General features: G+C 44.4%; 1 protein-coding gene across 1 annotated transcript in view; it reads left to right on the top strand.

Annotated features, from left to right (window-relative positions):
- PAK5 (p21 (RAC1) activated kinase 5) overlaps positions 1 to 25,741 on the top strand; it is a 116,164-nt gene that overhangs the window by 84,609 nt on the left and 5,814 nt on the right. The window contains exons 3-5 of the mRNA XM_052651091.1: positions 7,862 to 8,353; positions 9,548 to 9,681; positions 11,958 to 12,084. Coding sequence (XP_052507051.1) covers positions 7,862 to 8,353; positions 9,548 to 9,681; positions 11,958 to 12,084 — 753 coding nt within the window. The remainder of the gene's footprint in view (positions 1 to 7,861; positions 8,354 to 9,547; positions 9,682 to 11,957; positions 12,085 to 25,741) is intronic.

Raw genomic sequence — 25,741 nt, 5'->3', positions numbered from 1 at the left:
AGATGTTGTGCTTATTGTGCAAAGGCAGTCTGGCTGAGTTGTTAGCTGAGAATTATTTATTCCCTTATAATACTGCTTTTTTGTGTGTGGCCTTTCTTAATTCTTGACAGGGTTTGAATAAAGCCATGAAAAAGCAAGATTTAATTTATATGGAATTCTGAAAGTCACTGGGAAACTAAAAAATGAATGTTATTAGCCATTTCAAAAAAGAAGGAAACTGAGACATTTTCTGTTATTTGTTTTCAGTATTTTTAAAGATTCCTGTAGAGAGAGTTCCTTTTCAGAATGTATCTGATTTTTAGTGACAGTTAGTCATCCTGTGACCTCAGCTGAGCAATTTGGCAGTCTGGTGACATCAGCCTAGGTAATATTTTACAAATTGATCTGGTCTTCTCTATTATTGCTGCACCTTGCCATATGGAAACCCACATTCAGTGCATGTAGAACACGGTCTTATTTGTATGAAGCTACTTTTCCACAAAATCGCAGGACTTTTTTCTTGGTGGCTCTTCACTGCTTTCTCTCCTGCCTTCTGCCTTCCCACCCCTGTGCCCTTGAAATAAGGTCTTTCTGCAATAAGGTCTTAGAGCATACACTAGATGCATAGATCTTTTGGAAATGGTTTGAGACATGGGTGGTGAGAGGCACATTGGATTCTCTTTTTAAATATCTATACCTTTCCCTAGTCTAATTTTACTCCATTGTGGTTTTACTAAATGATAAAATCTTACCTTCATCTCAAGATACTGTAGGCCTGCCCACATGGACTGCAAACGTACTTCTTTTTTCCCTAGAATATATTTGTAAGTCAGGCTGTAGAAAAGGTTGCCAGTTCAAGCTGTACTCCTTTAAAAATCTTTCTTATAGGCACAAGTGTGTATGTATGTATGTACAAAATAGTATATATGGATAAATTCATCATTTTTGTTTCACCCATTTATGATTTTAAGGTATCATGGGAAAGATTATTTAGAGTAGGAAAATTAAATAGTTATAACAGTTTAAGAGCCATGTAAAAAGGTCAGGAGACCTTGTTATAGAAGAAAGCTTAGACAAACACCTAGAAGAAAGTTTGAGCCTAGTAGATGAACACAAAATTCTGCTGTGGCCACAGACAAATGAAAGTGATGCATTCATTTTCCTGTAACGATCAACTCATTTTGCTATAACGATTGATTATCCCTTTTTAATATATTTTGAGCTGATTTATATAAGCCAAGACTATTAAAAAACACAGTTAATTTTTCTCCCATCCCCCTCCCTCAGGCGTTATCACCCATCATTTTCTGGCCGCGTTCTTGCATCCTGCCCCAGGCTGCTTAGACATCTGGGCCCCTAGTGAAACACCCCAGGCTGCTTAGACATCTGGGCCCCTAGTGAAACACCCAACCAGGCTTTAGCGCTGTAGCTGTCTCTCTATACTGTGTTTGCCTCAGTCCTGACCCCGGCTATCTCTTACCGTTGAAGAATACCTTGAGAAGCTATCACAAATTCTGAGGTGATGCTGTCTAGATTTGAATCCCAGCTCAATTTCTTAGGAGCTATGAGACTTTTCGCTGACCTACTTAAACCCATGGTGTCTCAGTTTCCTTATCTGTAAAATGGAAGAGTTTCAGGACTTTATCTCATTGTGTTACGTGGGATTTAAACACAGGCACATATATGAAATGCTTAAAATGGTCCCTGGCACGTAGAAAGCACTCAGCAAATGTCAGGTATCATTATTAACATCAGTGTGAGTTACTCCTACAGGACAGGCTTCTAACAAAGCAGTTGGTTAAAGGAAGGAACCCGACTTTGGCTCCCAGTAAAACATTCCAACTTTTATCAAAAAAAGAATGTTAAGCCTTGATTTGTAGAGGTGACAATGAATATAAAATTGCCAGGGCGGGCAGTAAACCATGCTGTGGTGCTGGTGTGCCCATCAGCTGGGACATGGACACTGTCCCACTGGGGGTGACCTGACCTGAACCAAAGAAACAGATGGTAGATTGCAGTTTGGGGCACTTGACCTTGGATTGCTTGGGGAGAGTTTCACCTCCCAGAGCTCCAGTTTTATCAACCATACAGTGGGATTGTCTACCTTCTGCTTGTCTGTTACCGTGAAAAATCATGAGGCTAGCCAGTGTTTGAGCCAGTGACAGTCACCCTCATGGAACCCTTGGGTCATGAAGATTACCTGGGGACCATGGTTCAGCAACACAGTCAGTAGAACAGGTTGCTTATGAATTTCTCCTTTACATAGCCAGCCGTTTGTCCACCATCATCTCTTTGAGTGGATGGAGCGTGGAGAGAGGAACACGCATTCTCTCCCACTAGCCAAATGTCCATTGTCCTTTGACCCATATCCCTTGAGTCTGGTACCAAAACCTGACTCTGATGATGGCATTTGTGCCTCATCCATTGCTTTTTTAAGGGTCTGCACCTCCTCTTAGCAGCCATTGAAAGACAATGGCACTCTTTTATCTCTAAGACTTAATTTCAAAGACCTTTAGCTCACATTGAACTCTGCAGTCTGTCTAACTGGAAATCCTCCCATATATGAAGACAAGCATCCTTTTCTTTTCTTTTTTGGTATTTATTTTTTTTAATTTATTTTTTATTCTATATTGGAGAATAGTTGATTTGCAAGACAAAAGGAGGTAAGAATATACAATGGAGAAAAGATAGTCTCGTTCATAAGTCGTGCTGGGAAAACTGGATAGCTACATGGTAAAGAATGAAATTAGAACATTCTCTAACACCATACACAAAACTAAATGTAAGATCAGATTCAAATGGTGTTTTCTTGATGTCACATGACAGTCATAGACAGTATCAGACAAGCAGAGTCTGATAAAGAAGAGCAGTGGAGGAATGTGATTCCTACCAGAGACACCTTTTACTTCTAACATTTCTTCAGAGATCAGATACCTGCTTGCAGAGAAGGAATTCTGTTTCAAAGTACAGGAGGAAATACTGTCATAAAGACAGCAGGAGATAATGGCATGTTATGGCTCCCAGGACATGCTTTCAAGAGTAAGAGTCATAGACCCCGCTTCCCCTCACGTGATGGCCTTGTAACTAGCCTGGGCTTTGCTAATCTGAGCTTAATTTGCAGGAAGAACTTAATTATTTAATTTACACCAACATTTGTCATCCCCTAACCCTAGCACATACACAGACCAGTTTTGTGTATGGCACAAATCCAGGGCCTTAGACAAAAACCAACTTGATCTCAAATACAGCATTTCAATGATGTTCACTATATTATAATGAGCCACTTTGTTTTAGAAGAAGCGTGTAATAGGAGTATATATACAAGTACATTGCAAGTATTCAATAAATGCTGACTAGTTTTATTACCATTGTAGTTACTATTTATTATTTTCTTTTACATTCCTTCTATTTTGCTAAGCTCTTTATATAATAGCACTACCTAGAATGAATTACTAGGTTGTATGGAATAGTCTCTGTTCAAATTCTTTAATTTGTATTCAGTTCTATAGCATTTGCAGTGACTAAAGGAGGTAGGTATTATTATTATTATTAGGCAGGTCCATTATTATTCTGTAGGTATTATTATTATTACTCCCATTTTAAAGATGAAAAAACTGAAGCACAGGAGTTTAAATAACTTGCCCAATGTCACACAACTTGTAAATGGCAAATAAAGGCTTTGAGTCCAGAGTCTTTTCTTAAACAGTAGGCTGCTCTAGGGGGCCCTTAGGCTTTTACCTTAAGCCTCATAAAAACTCTCAGAGAAAGGTATGATGACCCTGATTTTACTAAGTGATTTGACTCAAGTCACCAGAATCAAAATTCAGCTTTCAATACATCCTTAAATACGTTCTCTCCACTCTGCAACCAGGCCAGGGCTCAGACTGCGCAACACCCCAGCCCTGGCTGGCGCGAGGCTCGCGAGTGCAGCAAGGCAGGAGGCCCGCAGTGTGATCTGGAGCCAGAGGGTGGTGCGTAGACCAGGACCATGAGAGCACCTGTCAGGGGCCCACTGTGTGCAGACCTTGTTCCCTGACTTGGGGAGGCGGCCCTGGTCACGTGGTGTGAGGGCCAGCGCCTCTGACCGTGCCTGGCTCCGATGACCACCATGTGGCCAGGTGCAGCGGGCACCCTGCTGCACCCTGCTTCACTTCTCCATGGCCTGTGACAGTCCCTCACTCCTTCCTTCCTGAAACACTGTCCTTCTGGGCCTCAGGACACCTGAGGCCCTTCGTGCCTTTCCTGCCAAATTGGCTTCTTCTCCTCAGCTCCTATGCAGCTTCCCCCTTCTCTTTATAGACTCCACACACTGGAGTCCTTGGACTTTCTCTTACACATTCAATGCCGTGGCTTTTAATGCAAGCTAAATATTGACAGCTCTCAGATTCATGTCGTCAGCCTCAGCTCTTCCCTGGACTGGAGGCATGCCTGTCACCTAAGAGACATCTCTGAGTGGATGATTAATAACTGTCTCACACTTAATATGGCCATGATAGAACTCTGGGTTTTCCCCCATGTGTAGCTATTTGTGTGTAATGAAGAATCCCGGGCTACTGCCATCTGAAGGCTTGACTGGGGCCAGAGGATCACCTCCAAGATGACACACTTGGCTGTTAGTGGGAGGCTTCTGTTTCTAGCTGGCTCTTGGCAGGAAGACCTCTCCATAGATTTTTGAGTGCCCCACAACATGGCAACCAGAGAAAGCCAGAGCAGTAGGAGAGAATGGAGGGAAGCCACGGTGTCCATACTGACCACAGAGGGCACTTGCGATCACTTCCACCATATTCTTTTCCCCACACAAATCCACCTGATACCGTGGAGAAGACTGCACATTCCTGTCGAGAAGCAGGGATCCCTGGGAGCCGTCTTGGAGGCTGGTTCACTGCCCACAATCCTGCTTCTGCACTTGCGCTCCTCATATTACTAAGTGGCCTGTTCCTCAAGCCAAAATCCTGGGAATTCCCTCTGATTCTTCTGCTTCATATTCTAATCCCATCCGTCAGAAAATCCTGCCAGCTCTGCCTTTAGACTTGACCCCCGATCCCACCCTTCCTCACGCCATGTAGAGAACCCACTCTAATCTCTGCCCACACTAGCTGCAGTAAGCTCACTGGCATCCCTGCCACCAGAGCTGCTCCTTCAGCACCGAGAGTCAGGACCCCACCACTCCTCTCTGCACAGCAACCTCCGGCGTCCTTGCCATGGGTCCGTACGAGCTGCCTGAGCGCTGCTTCTCCGTCCGTCTTCCCCAGGCGTCTGCCCTCAGCTCTGTGCTGCGCAAGCTTCTATGTGTTCAGAGCTCTGTGCATGCTGTGCCCCTGCCTGGACTGCCCCCCTCCCCACAGGCCAGCGCTCGCTCCCTCACCTCAGCCAGGCTTCTACTCGTGCGGCACCTCTCAGAAAGCCTTCCTTGGCCCACCCATCCAAAACAGCATCGTGTTACTCTCAACCCCCTTCCTCTGTCTTATTTTTCATGTCACCCATTGCTACTAGACCTTATACTGCATAGTTATTGACTTTCTTGTCTATCATCCATCTTCTTCTCTAGTAAACTCCAGGAAGACAGAAATGACATCCATTTCGATTATTGCTGGACCTTCCCACGGCACCTGAGATGGTGCCTAACAGATAATAGTTGCTCAAATATTAATTTGCATGCTAAATGAATGGGGCTTCCCTGGTGGCTCAGACAGTAAAGAATCCACCTGCAATGTGAGAGACCTGGGTTTGATCCCTAGGTTGGGAAAATCCCCAGGAGCAGGGTATGGGCACCCCCCCCTCCTCAGTATTCTTGCCTGGAGAATCCCACGGACAGAGGAGCTTGACAAGCTACAGTCATTGGGGTCACAAAGAGTTGGACATGACTAAGCAATTCAGCACAGCAGTAAATGAATGAATGAATGGACCACACAGGACCAGTGAATTCAACAGTGAATAGAACAGTGCAACCCTGTAGAATATTCTGCAGTAGTGGAAATGTTTTCTTACCTGTGCTGTTTGATATGTCGACTCATTAAATACCTAACATATGACTAATGTGAATGAGGAATGGAATTTTTAACTTTGGTTTCTATTGATTTTAATTAGATAGACACATGTAGCCAGTAACCATCATTTAGAGCAAATCTAGATCCTTGTGGTAGATGAGGGTCAGCATGAAGATGTCATTCCATGTACATCCCAGTAGAGTAGTAGAGATTTCCTGGGATGCTATGTTAAGAAGGAGGCTGAGGTCCCATCAACAAATCTTTTTCAAGCACCTTCTGTTTACCCAACACTGTTATTATCAGGATCTTGCACAAAGGAGTGCATTGATCTACTAACACTTCCTGCTTTGGGCAAGGAGGTGAGGGTAGTGTGCTGTGCATAGTCACCGTCCTTGACCTCAGTCATTCCAGGGGTGGCTAGAGCTCCTTCTTCGTCTTTTCCAGAGTGTGATTGCTGAAATCTACCTCTACTGTCTTAGAAACCCCTCACTGGCTCTCCCACCCCTCTCCTATCTGTCCTCCCCATCCGCTCTGCTGAGTCTCTCAATCCACTCTTCACAATCAGAGTAGAATGTTCTTGGCTATAATCCTTTTGAGGGCTGAGTAGATTTCTCTTTTACACACATACACAGCCCTGCAAATATGTTTTCTCTCATTACATTTGTACTGTTAGTGCCTCAGACATATCCCTTCACCGCTGACTGTTTCTATCTGCAAGCACTGCTTTCCTTTGTCTAAAACAGTAGTCCTTAATCAAGGGTGATTTTGTCCATATCCTGGGAACATTTGACAACATCTTATGAAAATTTTTGGCCATAAATGGGAGGAGAACCTGCTACAGCATCTAGTGGGTAGAATCCAGGGATGCTGCTAAATATCCTTGAACGTGTAGGACAGCTATCCACATCAAAGAATTATCTGACCTAGAACATCATGGGTACCAAGGCTAAAAAATCCTGGTCTTAGACCTTCCTCTGACTGTCAGAGCCTGCTCAGTCCAGGACACAGAAGGCCAAAGAATTCGTATCCCAAGGAGCTGATGGTAAGCAGATTTGGTACCTGAATACCTTAACTCTCTGCTCTGAGATGGGACAGTTTTAAAGTGTGTGTCCTAATAGTCTTCCAGGGTTTAGACTTGCCTAGTGGGATTAAGTTCCAGTTCCATCAGTGGTATCTTGCTGTGTATGTTAGAGTTCACCAGAGAAACATAACCAGCAGGGTATGCGTGTGTGTGCATGCATGCATACAGAAAGAGGAAGAGACGAAGAAACTGACGCATGCAATTGTGGGGGCTAGAAATTCCAGCAAGAACTGATAGAGACTTGAGCCCAAGGGCAGTGTAAGTGCAAAAATCTTCCTCTTTGTGTAAACTCAATCTTTTCTCTTCAAACCTTCAACTGATTTGATATGGCCCACCCACATTTTGTAGGGTAATCTGTTCTACTCGAAGTCTACTGAGTGAAGTGTTAATCACATCTGAAAATTGCCTCCACAGTGATATCTAGACTGATGTTTGAGCAAGTAATGGGGCTCCATGTATAGCCAAGTTGACACCTAAAACTAACCATCATACTTTATGATTCACACTTTATTGACTTTTTCCCCATTCCTGTCTCATTTCATAAGTCCAGGGATCACCTCCTATTACTTGCATTCTAATCCAGGTCTCAGAGTCTGCTTCTGGGGATTTTAATAGGGAAGGAGAAAGAAAGAGGCTGAATTGGGAAGTTGGAGGGCAGATAAAGGGTGGGAGCAGACATCCCAGGACTTCATGAGGTAAGACTTTCCCTCAGGCAGGTTGTGAAAAGTGGTGCTCATCATTTGGACCAGCTGTGTGATGGCTGTGATGTTCAGATAGAGCATGTGAATTTCTCCATCTATGTCTGTCTTTCCAGGTGGATTATGATCGAGCACAGATGATCCTCAGCCCTCCACTGTCAGGGTCCGACACCTACCCCAGGGGTCCCAGCAAACTACCTCAGAGTCAAAGCAAAGCAGGCTATTCCTCAAGCAGCCACCAGTACCCATCTGGGTACCACAAAGCCACCCTGTACCACCACCCCTCCCTGCAGACCAGTTCACAGTACATCTCCACAGCTTCTTACCTGAGCTCTCTCAGCATCTCATCTAGCACCTACCCTCCACCCAGCTGGGGCTCCTCCTCAGACCAGCAGCCCTCCAGGGTGTCCCACGAACAGTTCCGGGCTGCCTTGCAGCTGGTGGTCAGCCCAGGAGACCCCAGGGAATACTTGGACCACTTTATCAAAATTGGGGAGGGGTCGACCGGCATTGTGTGCATCGCCACGGAGAAACACACAGGGAAGCAAGTCGCAGTGAAGAAAATGGACCTCCGGAAGCAGCAGAGGCGAGAGCTGCTTTTCAATGAGGTAGATGGTGTGTTTGGGTCAATCCTTCCGTCCTCTGTAACATTTCTTTCCCATTTTAGAAATAGCCCTTGTGCATGTTGTGACATTAGAGAATGCTAAAAACGTAAATACAGAGCAGAATCCTTTTTTCTGTGCCTATATGGCTCCCTCTTTATGAAGTCCCTCCTGTGGGTCACCCTCTGTGCTAAGCATTGGTCAAGTGACAGAAAGATGTTATCTCCACTTTAGCAGCAAGAAAACCTGGACTCTGCTTATGTGACTAGCCCCGGTCAGACAGCAGGTTCATACAGCTGCAACCGTGCCCTCAGCTGTGACTGTGAACCTTCTGTGGTGGGGCTTTATGCGAAGCCACCAGTAGCTCCGTGCATTTCTACCTCCCGTAGGCATTCATTTCTTTCCCACCCTCCTGACCTCACAGACAGCACCAGGTCAGTGGGACTCAGCTTCTTCCCGATCCACAGCTCCTGATTTCTGGAACTTATTTCCAAATTGCAACGCCGGAATAGACAGGACAAATGAACTTAGATAAATAACTGTATCATTTATTATTCAATACTGATTCTGAAAGTGTCACCACAAGCAGCCCCAGGACAGGAATTCCTGGATGCTCTCCCTAGCAAGCAGACACAAGTTGACATTTTATGCTTAAATGCTAATGTTTTTACCTTCAAGACCTGTCCTTTGTATTCAGCCCAAACTCTTTCAGACTCAACACAGACCTCCCAAGAAGTTAAATTGGTCTCATGCGGCCCAAACCCTAATGACTATTAATTTCGTTCACTTATGAGACTCGGTTACTTTGCGTTGGTGACCCTTTTGCCCAGTTAACCAACAGCAGACCATGCACAGTGGGTTTTAAGAGCAACCTATGAGAAATCTGATCACATCCCCCAGAATAGTCAACTAAGCTCACTCTTGAGAATGGAGACCCTTCTGTGGTTCTGCCTGTCTTTATTCTTGATTCTTCCCAAGTCTCACTGACCTGCTGTTTTCTCTGACTTTGCTAACGTCATCTCTATTCCTACCAGCAATTCTCAGCACTGCCCCTTTATCTGTAATAGACTTCTGAATCTATCTCTCCCTCACCATCATTACTTCTCCATCATTAAACTCACAGCCCAGATGTAGTCACAAGAAGACAAAAAGCTTAATTTCACCTTCCTAAATCAAATAGTGTCTTTCCATTTTGCCCAGGTTGTGATAATGCGGGATTATCACCATGACAACGTGGTTGACATGTACAACAGCTACCTTGTTAGTGATGAGCTCTGGGTGGTCATGGAATTCCTAGAAGGTGGTGCCTTGACAGACATCGTTACTCATACCAGGTAAGTTTCTTATTATCCAGACAAATAATTCAAGATGCTTATTATTCTTCCCCAGGGTAAGACCTTAGTAACTACTTCTATGAACTCTTCATAAGTTGTAAGCACTTTGAAGGCAGAGAAATGACTGCCCTTACTTCTGTATTCCCAGGTGCCTATTACAATATCATGTATGTATAGCTCAGTCATTCAATTCACATTCTCCCTGCCCTCTAGGAGTTCACTGATACTGATTTTAAATCAGCAAGCTGCTGAGAATTGACTTTAAGTGACAAATAATAGAATTTCCCATCCCAATGAAGATTTCTAAAACTGAATTTGATTCTTCTGAGTTGCTAGGCCATTTGCTATGTGTTGATACTACCAAAGGTATCTGGGAGAGGCAGGGGCAGGTAAAAGAGCAAAGTTTTATGTAGTTTAACAATAAACTACATAAAAGAGAGAGAGAGAGAGAGAGATTCTTCAATTCTGTTTCAAATCACCTTGCAAGTAACAATGGTTAATTGCCCCTGTTGCCTCAGCTACTTGCTTCTCTGATATGCCACTTGTGGTCATTTCATCAAGTATATATTAATCACTTTTTATGTGCCAGACTCTTCCCTAAATGCTGGGGGTACAAAATAAATAAATTATAACACCTGTGCAGAATCAGAAAGATGTACATGAGTAGCATAGAAGATCACCTGAATATCTTCATTAGAGTCAAGAAATATTTTTGAAAAACAGCAATGTCCAAGATGGGTTTTGAGAGATGCATAGGAGTTTACTAAGAAGGCAAGTGGGAAGAAAAGGGCATGGAAAGCAAATAAAGAGTACGTGCTAAAACAGTGCTTCTCAAATTTTAATATGCATACAAATTACCCATGGATCTTATTAAAATGCAGATCCTGATTCAATAGTGAATAGAGTGATACTTTGCATTCTAAGGAGCCCCCAGGCAATGCTAATGCTGTTAGTTCATAGACCATGCTTGGAAAAGCAAGGTTCAAAGGAACACATATGTTAAAAAAAAAAAAATCATGTACATTTAGGAAACTTTAAATTTGCTCTTCTGGTAGGTAAAATGCCAAAGAATTGAAAGGATTGTCATGAAGCAGTTATATCAGATGTCACTGAAATGGCATCCAAATCATAAGTGAGCAACAATAGAGGGGAAGCAAGATAGCAAGAAAGCACTGGGAACCCATGCGAGGGCAGAGTTTCTGCTGTTTCCCCGCTGTAATGAGGCAGTGTTTCAGTCACGACCCCCTACAGCTCTGAGTCAGCGGTAGACCAGCTGAAAACAAAACGATGCTAGGGAAGACACTGAGCATTTATCACCAGCATTTCAGCTGGCAGATTCCTATTAGTATAGCCAGAGGCCACAGCAACCCTACATGGATATAGATACAGACAGATAGTGTGTGTGCGCGCGTGCGTGTGTGCATGCAAGTGTGCTTGGTCACTCTGCAGCCCTATGGACTGTAGTCACCAGGCTCCTCTGTCCATGGAATTCTCCAGGCCAAAATACAGGAGTGGGTTGCCATGCCCTCCTCCAGGGCTCTTCCCAACCCAGGGATCGAACCCAGGTTTACCCACATTGCAGGTGGATTCTTTACCGTCTGAGCCACCAGGGAAGCCTGAAGAGAACTGTGAAAGTGAAAGTCACTCAGTTGTGTCCAACTCTTTGCAACCACACGGACTATATAGCCCACGGAATTCTCCAGGCCAGAACACTGAAATGGGTAGCCTTTCCCTTCTCCTGGGGATCTTCCCAACCCAGGGATCAAACCCAGGTCTCCCACATTGCAGGCAGATTCTTTACCAGCTGAGCCACAAGGGAAGTCCAAGAGGAGAACCATGGTCATGCCCATGTCCAAGATGAGGAAAAAGAGACCCAAGGACATTAGAGGACTTCCTCAAGATCACCTAGGAACCGTTCCTGGAACTAATATAGCTCCATTCAATGTGTCCTCTCTACAAGACCCTGGCGTTGTGTCAGTACCTGGGGAATTACCTGTAAAAGTCCAAGGAAGTGCATTTGCTCTAATGACCCAAAGACCAGCCAGTGGGGCTCCCTTTCCTTTAGTTTATACTTGGCCCCCTGTCATAGTTAGGGTTAAGCCTTAGGTTTTGGGAATCAGGTCCCAAAGACTTCCTTTTCCTTCCCTGTAGGTTTTCCAGACATGGACTGGGGAGCATGGACTGGTTCACTGGAACCCAAGGGAGCTACCTCTCTTAATCATTTCAAAGATGGCCTTAAACCTGACCTACCTCCTTCAATGTGATTTCCTTTCTAGAATGAATGAAGAGCAGATAGCTACTGTCTGTCTGTCCGTTCTGAGAGCTCTCTCCTACCTTCACAACCAAGGAGTGATCCACAGGGACATAAAGAGTGACTCCATCCTGCTGACAAGCGATGGCCGGGTAAGGTTTTCATGTTTGGTCCCTCCCCAGTTTGCTCTGTCACTTCTTCTGTCACTGGTATTATCTTCCCAGGAGCACTTTCTCATAACTCTGACTTTCCAAAAGTCACCTACAACATTTCCCAGAGGGCTTACAAAAAGGAAATCACCATCCTCTGTGTCATCCTGTTAGTTAAAATTATCTGTGAACTGAATTTGAAGGATAATTTTCCACTTTAACAAGAAGCATGGGAAGTAATAATATGGAAAGTTCTTTTATTTTCCTGCTACATGGATATTTTTGTCGGTGGGGAAAAAATGACTTTTCTAGGACGTGTCCACCCTATTCATGTCTGCAGTATCACTAAGAGTCCCTGCAGATGACAAATTCCAGTACTTTGTGTGTGTGTGTGTGTGTTAAGTCTCTTCAGTCTTGTTTGGCTCTTTGTGACCCCGTGGACTGTAGCCCAGCAGGCTCCTCCATCCATGGGGTTCTCCAGGCAAGAAAACTGGAGTGGGTTGCCATGCCCTCCTCCAGGGAATCTCCCTTACCCAGGGTTCAAGCCTGTGTCTCTTATGTCTCCTGCATTGGCAGGTGGGTTCTTTACCACTAGTGCCACCTGGGAAGTCCTTTGGGAGAGTTTAATAAAGGTATTGGTAGATCAGTCAAGAGGAAGTGTCATGAGGACCAGGGCAGTTCTCTAGGATGGAACACTGATCTTGCTACCCCATGCCTGAAGAGGTAAGGTGTAGAACTCGGGACTGGAATCTGGAAGTAGAGATTGTTGCAGGAAGAGGCTGCCTGGCAGGAGCTCTGAGCCTCATTGGAAGCCAGACCCACAGTGAACCTGCAGGTTGGGAGCTGGGCCAAAAACAACCCAGCCTCACTCTGCTCCTTCCTTCCAGGCTCCCACCAGAGCCCTGCATTGACTGAGTCCAGTTGGAAGCCATCAGCAGGTCAACAGAAGTTAACCTCCCAGGGCTCAGAGAAGGGAGGACCTAGATCTAGAAGGATGAAGGGAAGATATCCGCTGCACTGATGTATCTCTAGGCTCAGATTTCTGCATGTCCCATCACTGCAACCTACCCAGAGAATTCCCTTGAAACTTACCAGCCACACCAGGGTACAAAACACCGTAGAACAACAGCCATGAAAGGAATGAGTTGATGTTCCCTGGAAGACTTAGTTAGAAAGAGTTTTGAAGTTTTGCTATTTAGGCCCTTTCCATGGAGTCACAAAAAGAATGGAACACAACTTAGCGACTAAAAAATAATCTCCCTAAACTCCCACCAGATGTAATAGCCCCTGGATGAATGGAGCCAGTGTCCCTTTAATGCACCTGTCTTTTACCACCCAGCATCCTCACTCACATGGAAAACATCCATGTCACATCAGAATTGCCCAGGAATGATCAGAGGGTAGCCAGAAAGAGCTTCCCAAGCACTTCAGCTTTTCTTCACTAAAAAAAAAAAAAAAAAAAAATGTTGATTTTATTGCAGAAAATCCAGCAAATTCAGAAAAGTATAAAGGATAAAACAAAGATCACCCATAATCTCATTTTCCATATTTCCATGTATATATGTGTATTTTATATAAGCATGCATGCATGTTAAATCACTTCAGTCATGTCCAACTCTGTGCAAGGTCCTAAGGATGAGTAAAGCAAAATCACTAATTTCATTCAGTTTATTCTAAGCATCTAGGGGTGTGATCATAAAGTGAAAGTCGCTCGTCATGTCTGACTCTTTATGACCCCATGGACCATACAGTCCACGGAATTCTCCAGGCCAGGATACTGGAGTGGGTAGCCTTTCCGTGCTCCAGAGGATCTTCCCAACCCAGGGATCGAACCCAGGTCTCCTGCATTGCAGGCGGATTCTTTATCAGCTGAGCCACCAGGGAAGCCTGAGAATACTGAAGTGGGTAGCCTCTCCCTTCTCCAGGGGATCTTCCTGACCCACGAATCAAACCAGGGTCTCTAGCATTGCAGGCAGATTCTTTTCCAACTGAGCTATCAGGGAAGCCCTGATATCAGGGTGTGATCATAAACAGATAGATAAACATATAAATAAAATCACCACCAGACAGGCAAGGTGATACATTCTAAGTTTTCTATGAGTCACTGATTTAAGCCGGTAAAGAGGGTAGACAGTAAAGACTCTGCAGAGGCTGTCAGAGAGGGCCCCTCTGTAGGGGGTGGTGACAACAGAGACTCAGGGAGCGGGGCCTGTGGCCGTCAGGACTGAGTGCAGTCCCGGAAGAGGAAGCGCAGCATGTGGGGCGGAGCCTGGCTCTGTGTGTTGGCCAGAGTGAGCTCATCCACATTTCAGAACAGGGCTCCCTATTGACTCCACTTACTACAGAGAAAGGAAGCTTTGTTTCTTAAAAAGAGAGCAGAGAGGGAGTGTGACTACTCCAAGAAAAGGCTGAGAGTATCATTTATACTAACATATCGGAGTTTTTATAGCATTCTATAGTGCAGGAGACATATTTGTTAATTGTCATAATAATGAATCACGTGATTTTAACTCAAAGGTCATTTTAGCATTCTCACTTGGCTCTGAGAGTTGGCTGGCCTCAGTGTAGGGACTTGTCAGATGAGACATCTGTACATTCTCTTCGGGCACACGTCAGGTACACGCACTGACTGCTGACTGCACGCTTCGCTGGGACTGTCCTCTGGCACCCTACCATTGGGCCTCTCCACGTGGCCTTCCTCACAGCATGGGGGCTGGGGTCTGCGAGTGTCCCAAGCAAACAGGGTGGGAGTACGGCATTTTTATGACCTCAGAGTCTCACAGTGTCTCTTCCTCCAGATTCTGGGGGAAGAAACATAAAACCCTCCTGAGGAGGAGGAGAATTGAATCACATGATAAGAAGATCTCAGGGGCAGTATTGTTGTTGGCAATTTTGGAAATATTGTCTATCACACAGGTATGCTGGATTCTCATCCTGTTGGGAGATATTCAGCATCATCAGTCCTGAGAGAACTGCAAGTTAAAACTATGAGATATCATTACACACCTCTAAGAGCAGCTAAAATGAAAAGTAGTGAGAACACCACTGATTCATACACTGCTGGTACAGATGTAACATGTAGAGCCACTCTTGACAAATGGCAAAGCAGTTCCTTTCAAAACTAAAAATGGACTTGCTACTATGTGGCAGCAGTCTCACTCTTAGGCATGTATTCCAAAGAAACGGAAACTTATTTCCACATATAAGCTTGCACGCAAATGTTTATGGCACTTTTAGTCATCATAGCCCCAAACCAGAAAATATCCAAATGTCCTTCTGAAGGTGAATGATGGCTAAATAACCTGTGGTGTGTTTATACCAGGGAATACTACCCAAAGGAAAAAGAGGAATGAACGAGTGATGCATTCATGAATTTGGATGAACCGCAAGGAAATTACACTGAGTGAAACAAAGTCAAACTCAAAAGGATACACAGTGCATAATTCCACTTATGTAACACTTTTGAAATAGCGTAAATATGGAGATGTACAGCAAGTTAGTGGTTGCCGGGGTTACAGATTGGGAGTGTGTGCTATAAAGAGGGCGCATCATCATTTTATGGTGATGTTACTGTTGGTTATCAATTTGTGATAGTAGTTGTATAAAACTACAATGTGAAAAAATTGCAGAGTACACACACAGACACACACACACAACATACACAAGTGAGTTCATATATAACTAATGAAATCTGAGCAAGCTCTATCGACTGTCCATCAATTTCTTGGTGTTGATATTGTGCCATAGTGTATGTGAAATGAGTGAGTGAAGTCACTCAGTCATCTCCGACTCTTTGCGACCCCGTGGACTGTAGCCTACCAGGCTCCTCCGTCCATGGGATACTCCAGGCAAGAATACTGGAGTGGGTTGCCATTTCCTTCTCCAGGGGATCTTCCTGATCCAGGGATCGAACCCGGGGCTCCCGCATTGCAGGCAGACGCTTTAACCTCTGAGCCACCAGGGAAGCCCTCCATAGTGTATAAGATGCTGATATATAGGGAGAACCGGATGCACCTTTCTTTGCAACCTCTGATGAACCTATATACATTTCAAAATGTGGGCCAAATTGAGAGAAGAGCATGGAAACATATATGTGACCATATGTAAAATAGATAGCAAGTGAGAATTTGCTGTGGGACACGGGAAGCCCAACCCAGTGCTCTGTGACAACACTGAGGGGTGGGGTGGGGAAGGAGATGGGTGGGAGATTCAGAAGGGAGAGGCCATGTGTACCCTGTGGCTGATTCACATTGAGGTATGGCAGAATCCAACAGAATATTATAAAGCAGTTATCCGCCAATAAAGAAAGTAAAAAAAAAAAAAATAGTGAATTGCTCACGTTTAAGAGGATGAATCCTTTCTGGCCTCCTCAGAGACTACAAGGGAAATTATTTGTTATCAACTGATAATAAATTGTTCACTATTTGTCCATGATAGAAATAATATCTAGTGAGTCACTAATTTGTGTTAGGCAGGGGTGTTTAAAGAGTGATGTTGGAGGTTTGAAAAGGAAAATAAATAACATGTTATAGAGTGGTTGTAAGAATTACATGAAGTAATTAGTATAAAGCCATGAGAGGTAAACAAGGTGCAAGGTAGATGCCCAAAATGAAGGCTATCCCGACCCCCAACCCTTGCAGTTAAAAGTTGAGTAAATTCATCCATGATTTTTCCTTGGCCTGGGGTTTGCATTTAAGAGATGATACTTAGGGGCCACTAGATAGTGAGTGACTAACTCTTATCAAATTCATTGGCTGAAATGGAAATCAAACACATATCTTCCTAAGCCCAATGAATGCATCTATTAAAAAGAGACATTTACTAGTGATCTTTATAGTCTTTTTACTATAAATTGGCTGCCACACTTTAAGAATTAGGAAATTTCACACGAAATTTCAGATTCCTCTCTCACTTAAAAACACCGTTTCCGACTTCACAGAATGGAGGTGGTATGATGGGGATGAATAGCATCATGGCGCAAATGTTGCTGGTGCCCCACTCACATGATGCCAGGTCAGCCCTCACTAACTCCACCTTCAAATGCCACCACTTGCATCACTTTGCTTGGGGACTTTCTCTGGACACTGTAGTCTGCTCTTGCAGTACAAGGCAGACTAGAAATTCCAAAGGAATTAGCCTGCACACTCCCCAGAGGCAGCCCTGAAAAAGTGATGGGAACTGATGTATGAATACCTGAGTTGTCTCGCCTTTGGATGGAACAGCCCTGAGGACACCTTATGCGCAGTCTCCCAGACATCCTCGACAGGGTTGAGCTCTCGTTCCCAAGGTGGTAGCTTGCTTGCTGATTAGTCCTTGAATGGCTGCCTTCCCTTTCCTGTTCTAGTTCTCCATTTCACTGCGAGTGATTCTTGTGTCTCCCCAGTACATGACTTACACTGAATCCTTATCTCAGCGTTTGCTTCTGGGGGAGGAGGGGCCCAAGCTAACATAGTGCCAGAAAGAGCAAATATGTTTGTCCCCTTTCTCCTATAGGATTTGAAGTGAGGGTCAAAGGATAAGTAAGGGGGGCTAGACTGGCAACCAGAACCTGTGGATGCTCCACAAGTCCTCTGCGGGGGCCCCTGACAGTCGGCTGGATGTCAGTGTCTCTTCACCAAGGGCGTATGCTCCTCGTCTTACAGTGTCTCCACCAGCTCACTTAATTCTTTGGTATTATTTTCCTGGATCCTCAAATTGTTAGAATTTTACCTTTAGAAGAAGACCTGAATATGATCTCCCAAAAGCTCTTCTTAAATAGAGGCTCAGGCATGTTAGATAGCTTGCTTACATTCATTTCTTTCCAATAGTCTCTGAGACAGATGCAAACACTCCCATTTTCTAATGCAGGGAGCACAGCATGAAAAGTCAGGAGACCCCAGGGCTGAGTTTTCACTATTACTGTTGTACAGTTTGGGGCAAATTACTACCATGCTCTGAGCTCCATCAGAAGGCAGAGGGGCTGCCTGGGGCTTCCAGGCCTTTGCAGCTCCGCTGCCGCAATGCCTTCCCTCTCCTCTAGGCTTTGGCTGCTGAGAAAGTGGTCCTTCAGCTGTAGGCTTCATCATCAGTCTGGCCCTTCTATTACTTCTCTCAGTTCCTTTGTTCGGGGATCATTGCTCTTTTTAAAACAGGTTCTCAGACTTCAGTGACCATTAAAACCCCTGGAGACCTTGGCAAAAATATTCCTGGGCCCTTGTCTCAGATATTCTGATTCAGTCAGGTAGGGTCCATCTCTGAGAAATCTCCAGCTGATGATATCAGTACCATTGCCTTGTAGGAAGTGCCCAGGAACAAAGGCACAGAAGCATCCATCTTTCTGCCTTAGCAAAAACCTGGAGCAGATGTAGCAGTTCTTTAGACCCCATACAATTCACAAAACAAGGGTTTTACACTCTGTTTTAAACTTATCTTATGGGTAGAGTCTCTTTTGCTCCCCCTCTTGCAAGTTTTTGTGGGGCCCTGATAGGTGTCTCAGACAGTAAAGAATCTGCCTGCATTATAGGACACCTGGGTTTGATCCCTAGGTCAGGAAGATCCCCTGGAGAAGGGCATGGCAACCCACTCCAGCATTCTTGCCTGGTGAATCCCATGGACAGACAGCCTGGCAGGTTAGAGTTCATGGGGTCCCGAAGAGTCAGACATGACTGAGCGACTAACACTTTCTGACTCCTAGCCGGAATGCGTTGACATGGATAAGAGCTCAGGTTTAACTAGCAGCTTTGTCTGAGTTCTAAGCTCCAGTTCCTTGTCTGGCCCCTGTGGAACCAGCTACATCTCCTGATTGGGTGTGGGCAACATGCTCACTTCAGTTCTCTTCGTAAGGTTTATGTGGTTTCCTAAGTACCTGCATTGTACAATCCTATCTAAACTAAGGCTCAGCCTAAAGTCTGTGATTTGCTTTTAAGAACTGCCTACAGTGTTTTATTATACTCATTACTTGAATTTTCATTATCTACTTGCAGATTTATTTGGATGAATGTTGTGCAATTATGTTCTGTCAGAAAATTGTCTCTTTTATGTACTTGGATGAGTAAAAAAAAATCATGCAAAAGCACTTATACTCCTACAACAGAAGATCAGGACTGGCTCCCAAGTGTTGAGTTTCAATTTCTGATCTTACATTTTGTCAGGGAGATAATTATTAGTCTCTCAGGCTTGGTATCTTCTTTTAATGTCTGTGAAAAGAAAACCACACTAGAGATACTGAAATTAAAACTGCCAATACCAAAATGTTGATATGTTCACCTCCTTAATCATTCAGGTTTCTTAAATTTACAGGCAAACAAAACATATTGGCAAAATTGTCCCTGCTCTCCTATCTGTGTAATAGAGTTGCAAATTTACTCATGCCTGAGCTTTGGAAATAACTATACACACACACACACACACACACACACACACACACACACAATCATATAGCTTCTCTCTTTCTTAAAATTAATCATGACTTCTGCATAAAGCCCCAGTGGCTAGAAAATTTTTTAACTCTATTTTAATTCAGTCTATTAAATTTAGCCTGCTTATACAATGTAAACATTGTCTATCAAGTTGAACTGATTCCTTTAAAACCTGTCTTTCAGATTTGGCTTCCACCTTTTCCTTCTTTCCACCTCCCACCCCTATCCTCCTCAGAATGGAGACAAATGTGGGACCTTGGGGTGAAGGAGACACAATCCATCTTCTTGTGTCAGGGACCATCTGATGGTCCCTGCCTTATCGTAACAGCCTCTTCTGCTACCTGGGCCAGTGACCAGTGAGCGTTAAATGGTCCCATCAGCTGCTGGACTTTCCAGGAAGGCTTCTCTGCAAAATTTCACTCCAGCCTCTTTCCTCAAGTCTTCTTTTAATGTGTATTTGTTTGCATAGGTCTTAGTTGTAGCACTCGGGATCTTCTATCTTCACTGCAGCCTGAGGTATCCTTTTAAGTTGTAGCACATGGAATGTTTCTCAGTTGTGGTGTGTGGGATCTAGTTCCCTGACCAGGGATGGAATCCAGGCCCCTCCTCCCCCCATTAGGAGCTTGTAGTCCTAGCCACTGGATCACCAGGGAAGTCTCTCTTCCCTCAAGTCTTGAAAACTGTCCTTGGGACTGGCCCTCCTGTCAACCATAGGCTTGTGCTGGCCGCTTCCCCATTCCTTCACTAAGATCTGGAGGAGAGAAGCTTCTAGACCCCTGCACACCACACAAAGGCCATGATGGAAGCCAGTAGCATTGCCTCAAGTTCATTTCCACCCACTCTACTGTGCCATCTCTCCATCAAGGCCATGTTGGGTGCACCCAAGGCTGGTGTGCAATGGGGTTTCATCGCTGTATCTATGCACGCATGCTCAGGCGCTCAGTTGTTTCTGACTCTCTGTGACCCCATGGCCTGTAGCCCACCAGGCTCCTCCGTCCATGGGATTTTCCTGGCAAGAATACTGGAGTGGGGTGCCATTTCCCTCTCCAGGGGACCTTCCCGACCCAGGGACTGAACCCGCTTTCGCATCTCCTGCATTGGCAGGCGGGTTCTTTACCCCTGAGCCCCCTTACTTCTGTTGTGCTTAGTTGCTCAGTCGTGTCCAGCTCTTTGTGACCCATGGACTGTAGCCCACCAGGTTCCTCTGTCCGTGGGGATTCTCCAGGCGAGAACACTGGACTGGGTTGCCATGCCCTCCTCCAGGGCATCTTCCCAACCCAGGGATCTAACCCAGGTCTCCCACATTGCAGGCAATTCTTTACCGTCTGAGCCACAAGGGAAGCCCAAGAATACTGGAGTGAGTAACCTATCCCTTCTCCAGGGGATCTTCCCAACCCAGGAATCAAACCAGAGTCTCCTGCATGCAGGTGGATTCTTTACCAGCTGAGATACCAAGGAAGCCCCTTATCTATACCCATTGTTAAAATGTTTCAATTTTCTCATGCTTGTTGGTTAATAGCCACTGTTTCCATTCACTGAAGTGTTATCCCCCTTGAGCCCAACCCTGTACCAAGACTGCTTTTGCCTCACTAAAGATGGTAATGGCCTAAGGATAACTCCACAAATGTGCTCAGCTTAATGTCTAGATTCTGAATGGTCTAGATGTATCTGGTTATTGAATATGTTTACTGTTACCTCTGAACATAGATGCATGTGCCTTCTCTCCCTTGTTTGTGTGGGGGTGTGTGCTACTTAGATATTTTTAAAGCTTGAAATGGTTAGAAGTGATGTATAACAAAGAATTGGGGCCTGATATAAGTCACTGCTCTTTGTCCTGTTCTGCAAATAATCCTAGGCTAAAAGTGATGGGCTATAAGGGTTTTCACTTCTCAGAACTGTAGATGCCTTTTACAATCGGGCAACAAGAATTATGGACCAGCTGCCGTGTCCACAGGCCACTCTTTCTGTTTTTGCCACACCATGTGGCTTGCAGGATCTTAGTTCCCTGAGGAGTGGTTGAACCCAGGCCCCAGCGATGAAAGTGCCAAGTCCAAACCACTGGACTGTGAGGGAATTCCCAGGGCACTCTTCTTGATACCACATGGAAATTATATGGTCTGAAGCATCTGGGTATGACTCTTGATATGCCAAAGCGATTGAGAAAAATCATCTCTCTGTTAAACCAGCTTTCTCTAACATTCCATCTGGAGCAATCCAATTTGATGGAGTCCCACCCCAAACCACACTCCCCAAGTCTTGGCCTGATTGGTGAGAAGATCATGAATAAGGAAATGGAAAAAGAAAAAAAAAAAACACTGATAATTTCCAAAACATTATCTCCATTTCATCTGTGTTACAGCTTTGATTCTAGAAGCAGTTGTATTTGGTAAGTCAGTGCTGATTTTAGAAGGAAAAACAATGTATCTTTGTCGTGTAATCTCCTGTCTCATGTATGTGTGCATATTGGATATGCACAATCCTGTGTGACTCTTTGCAAGTCTTTGAACTGTAGCCCTCCAGGTTCTGTTGTCCATGGGACTTTCCAGACAAGAATATTGGCGTGAGTGGCCGTTTCCTCCTCCAGGGGATCTTCCCAACCTGGGGATCAAACCCATGTCTCCTGTGTCTCTCTCCTGCATTGCAGGCAGATTCTTTACCCACTCAGCCATTGGAGAAGCCACATTCTGTATATAAAAACTCATATATATGTCAGTATCAAATAAAGTCAATCAATAGCATGCATTTTGTGAGTACCGACTGCTTTCCCCGATCTTAACAAACACAGTATGGCTTCACAATTAAAAGACAGATCTATTGCCCCTGAGCAATGTCATTCCTAGCTGGAGTGACAAAATCAGCACTGGAAAACAGTTCAAAGTTAAATGAGTGCTAAATTCTCACAAATTTGGAGATCAGGTAGAATAAGGGCTCCTAAGAAAAATTCTAGAGAAGGTGAGAAGTGATCAGGGCCTTGAGGTATGCTTAAGTATTGAATATGCTTTCCCACCAAGTTTAGGAAAAAGGCAAAGATGTCCCCTTCCGCCATTCTTTTTCAACAGCATACTGGAAGCACTAGCTGATGCAATAAAAGAAGAAAAGGGATACAATGTATACAGATTGAGAAAGAAGAAATTGAAACTCTTTAATCATAGATGACATGATCACCTATGTAGAAAATGTGAAAGAATCAACCAGAAAAACTAGAACTAATAAGTGAGTCTAATAAGGTTGCAGGATAGGAAGGACTCAGTACTGTCAAGATGTTCTTTCCAACCTGACCCATAAAGTCAATATAATCTTCAGTCAAAATCTCAGTGAGTTGTTTTGTAGGTATTGACATGTTGATTCGAAAGTTTATCAGTTCAGTTCACTTGCTCAGTCATGTCCCACTCTTTGCAACGCCATGGACTGTGGCACATGAGGCTTCCCTGTCCATCATCAGACCAATAAAACAGACGAGACAGCCCAGGAATAGACCCACATAAACAGTCACCTGACCTTTGACGAGGGCGTAAGGGCAGCACAGGACTTCCTAGGCGGCACCAGTGCGAGAGAACACGCCCGGCAATGCAGGCGATGCCTGAGACGTGGGTGCGATCTCTGAGTCGGGAAGATCCCCTGGGGAAGGGCATGGCAAGCCACTCCAGTGTTCTTTCCTGAAGAATCCTATGGACAGAGGAGCCTGGCAGGGTCACAGTCCATAGGGTCACAGAGTTGGACCTGACTGAAGACAACACAATGGAGCAAAGACTGTCTTTTCAACAAATGCTACTGGAACAACTGGATATGCACATGCTCAGAAAATCAATCTAGACATGGGCCTTACGCCCTTCACAAGAATTAACTCCACGTTGAAACATATGCTGGATGGGTGTGTAGTTTTAGAATGAAGGAGGGAAATCTGCATTAAGCCTGAGAGGGATAAAACATAGCACATAAAAAGAGAAGAGGTGAGCGCTGGGACCTGAACTCCAGGAAGCCCCAGTATTAAGGTGTGGGCAGCAGAGACAGAGCCGGAGAAAAGACTGAAAACAGTTCAGAGATGTATAAAGAGAATCAAGGGAGAATTTGTACCTTAGAGACCATACTTTTGATTTATGGCAATTTTCACTTCAAATGACCATTCTGAACCATTGCCAAACAATGCCTGAAGCATTTTTCAATGCATTCGGTTATCACCAATAATCCTAAGTAACAATCCTCTCCAATCAGATCAGGTCATCGTGAGCAGGAATCAGGCCTCCCAGAAATAAACTAAATCCTGGTCACCTGGAATATGTAACCTGATGGGGTTCCTAACGATGCGATGTGTTCTTAAGAGTATTCTTAAAAGCTCTGGGCAAGAAATCTCAGGGGCTTCTTTTTGGATGACCTCTAAAATAAACAAATACGTGCATGCACTATGGGTAATTAAATTGAACACTTTGGACTCCTAATAACTAACTGTTAACATTCAGTTTCTTGAGTTATCCTGAGAGAGGAGGAAAACCAAAAGAAAAGGGGAGCCTGTGCCTACAGCGCTGTTCCAGCATCCTTTACAAGTGGGGTCTGGCAATAATCCAAAAATAGAAATGAGGTTGGTTATTTGAATCATCTCAGGGTACTTAGAAATCCAAATGTGTTCAGTGGGAAAAAACCTAAACTGTAGCAGTTTGTACAAAACTTGCTTTGTGACTAGCGGTTTATTTGCACTAAAGCATCATCAGTTCAGTTCAGTCTCTCAGTCGTGTCCAACCCTTTGCGACTCCATGAATTGCAGCACGCCAGGCCTCCCTGTCCATCAACAACTCCCGGAGTTCACCCAAACTCATGTGCATCGAGTCGGTGATGCCATCCAGCCATCTCATCCTCTGTCGTCCCCTTCTCCTCCTGCCCACAATCCCTCCCAGCATCAGAGTCTTTTCCAATGAGTCAACTCTTCGCATGAGGTGGCCAAAGTACTGGAGTTTCAGCTTTAGCATCATTCCTTCCAAAGAACACCCAGGACTGATCTCCTTCAGAATGGACTGGTGGATCTCCTTGCAGTCCAAGGGACTCTCAAGAGTCCTCTCCAACACCACAGTTCAAAAGCATCAATTCTTCGGTGCTCAGCTTTCTTCACAGTCCAACTCTCACATCCATACATGACCACTGGAAAAACCACAGCCTTGACTAGACGGACCTTTGTTGGCAAAGTAATGTCTCTGCTTTTGAATATGCTATCTAGGTTGGTCATAACTTTCCTTCCAAGGAGTAAGCGTCTTTTAATTTCATGGCTGCAATCACCATCTGCAGTGATTTTGGAGCCCAAAGAAATAAAGTCAGCCACTCTTTCCACTGTTTCCCCATCTATTTGCCATGAAGTGATGGAACCAGATGCCATGATCTTCTTTTTCTGAATGTTGAGCTTTAAGCCAACTTTTTCGCTCTCCTCTTTCACTTTCATCAAGAGGCTTTTTAGCTCCTCTTCACTTTCTGCCATAAGGGTGGTGTCATCTGCATATCTGAGGTTATTGATATTTCTCCTGGCAATCTTGATTCCAGCTTGTGTTTCTTCCAGTCCAGCATTTCTCATGATATACTCTGCATAGAAGTTAAATAAGCAGGGTGACAATATACAGCCTTGACGTACTCCTTTTCCTATTAGGAACCAGTCTGTTGTTCCATGTCCAGTTCTAACTGTTGCTTCCTGACCTGCATATAGGTTTCTCAAGAGGCAGGTCACGTGGTCTGGTATTCCCATCTCTTTCAGAATTTTCCACAGTTTATTGTCATCCACACAAAGGCTTTGGCATAGTCAATAAAGCAGAAATAGATGTTTTTCTGGAACTCTCTTGCTTTTTCCATGATCCAGCGGACATTGGCAATTTGATCTCTGGTTCCTCTACCTTTTCTAAAACAAGGTTGAACATCTGGAAGTTCACAGTTCACGTATTGCTGAAGCCTGGCTTGGAGAATTTTGAGCATTACCTTACTAGCGTGTGAGATGAGTGCAATTGTGCAGTAGTTTGAGCATTCTTTGGCATTGCCTTTCTTTGAGATTGGAATGAAAACTGACCTTTTCCAGTCCTGTGGCCACTGCTGAGTTTTCCAAATTTGCTGGCATATTGAGTGCAGCACTTTCACAGCATCATCTTTCAGGATTTGAAAGAGCTCAACTGGAATTCCACCACCTCCACTAGCTTTGTTCTTAGTGATGCTTTCTAAGGCCCACTTGACTTCACATTCCAGGATGTCTGGCTCTAGGTGAGTGATCATACCATCATGATTATCTGGGTTGTGAA

The sequence above is a fragment of the Budorcas taxicolor genome, chromosome 13, assembly GCF_023091745.1.
Source record: "Budorcas taxicolor isolate Tak-1 chromosome 13, Takin1.1, whole genome shotgun sequence".
Lineage (NCBI taxonomy): Eukaryota > Metazoa > Chordata > Mammalia > Artiodactyla > Bovidae > Budorcas > Budorcas taxicolor.
The sequence above is the reverse complement of the archived record's forward strand: the minus strand, read 5'-3'. Positions and strand labels throughout refer to the sequence as shown.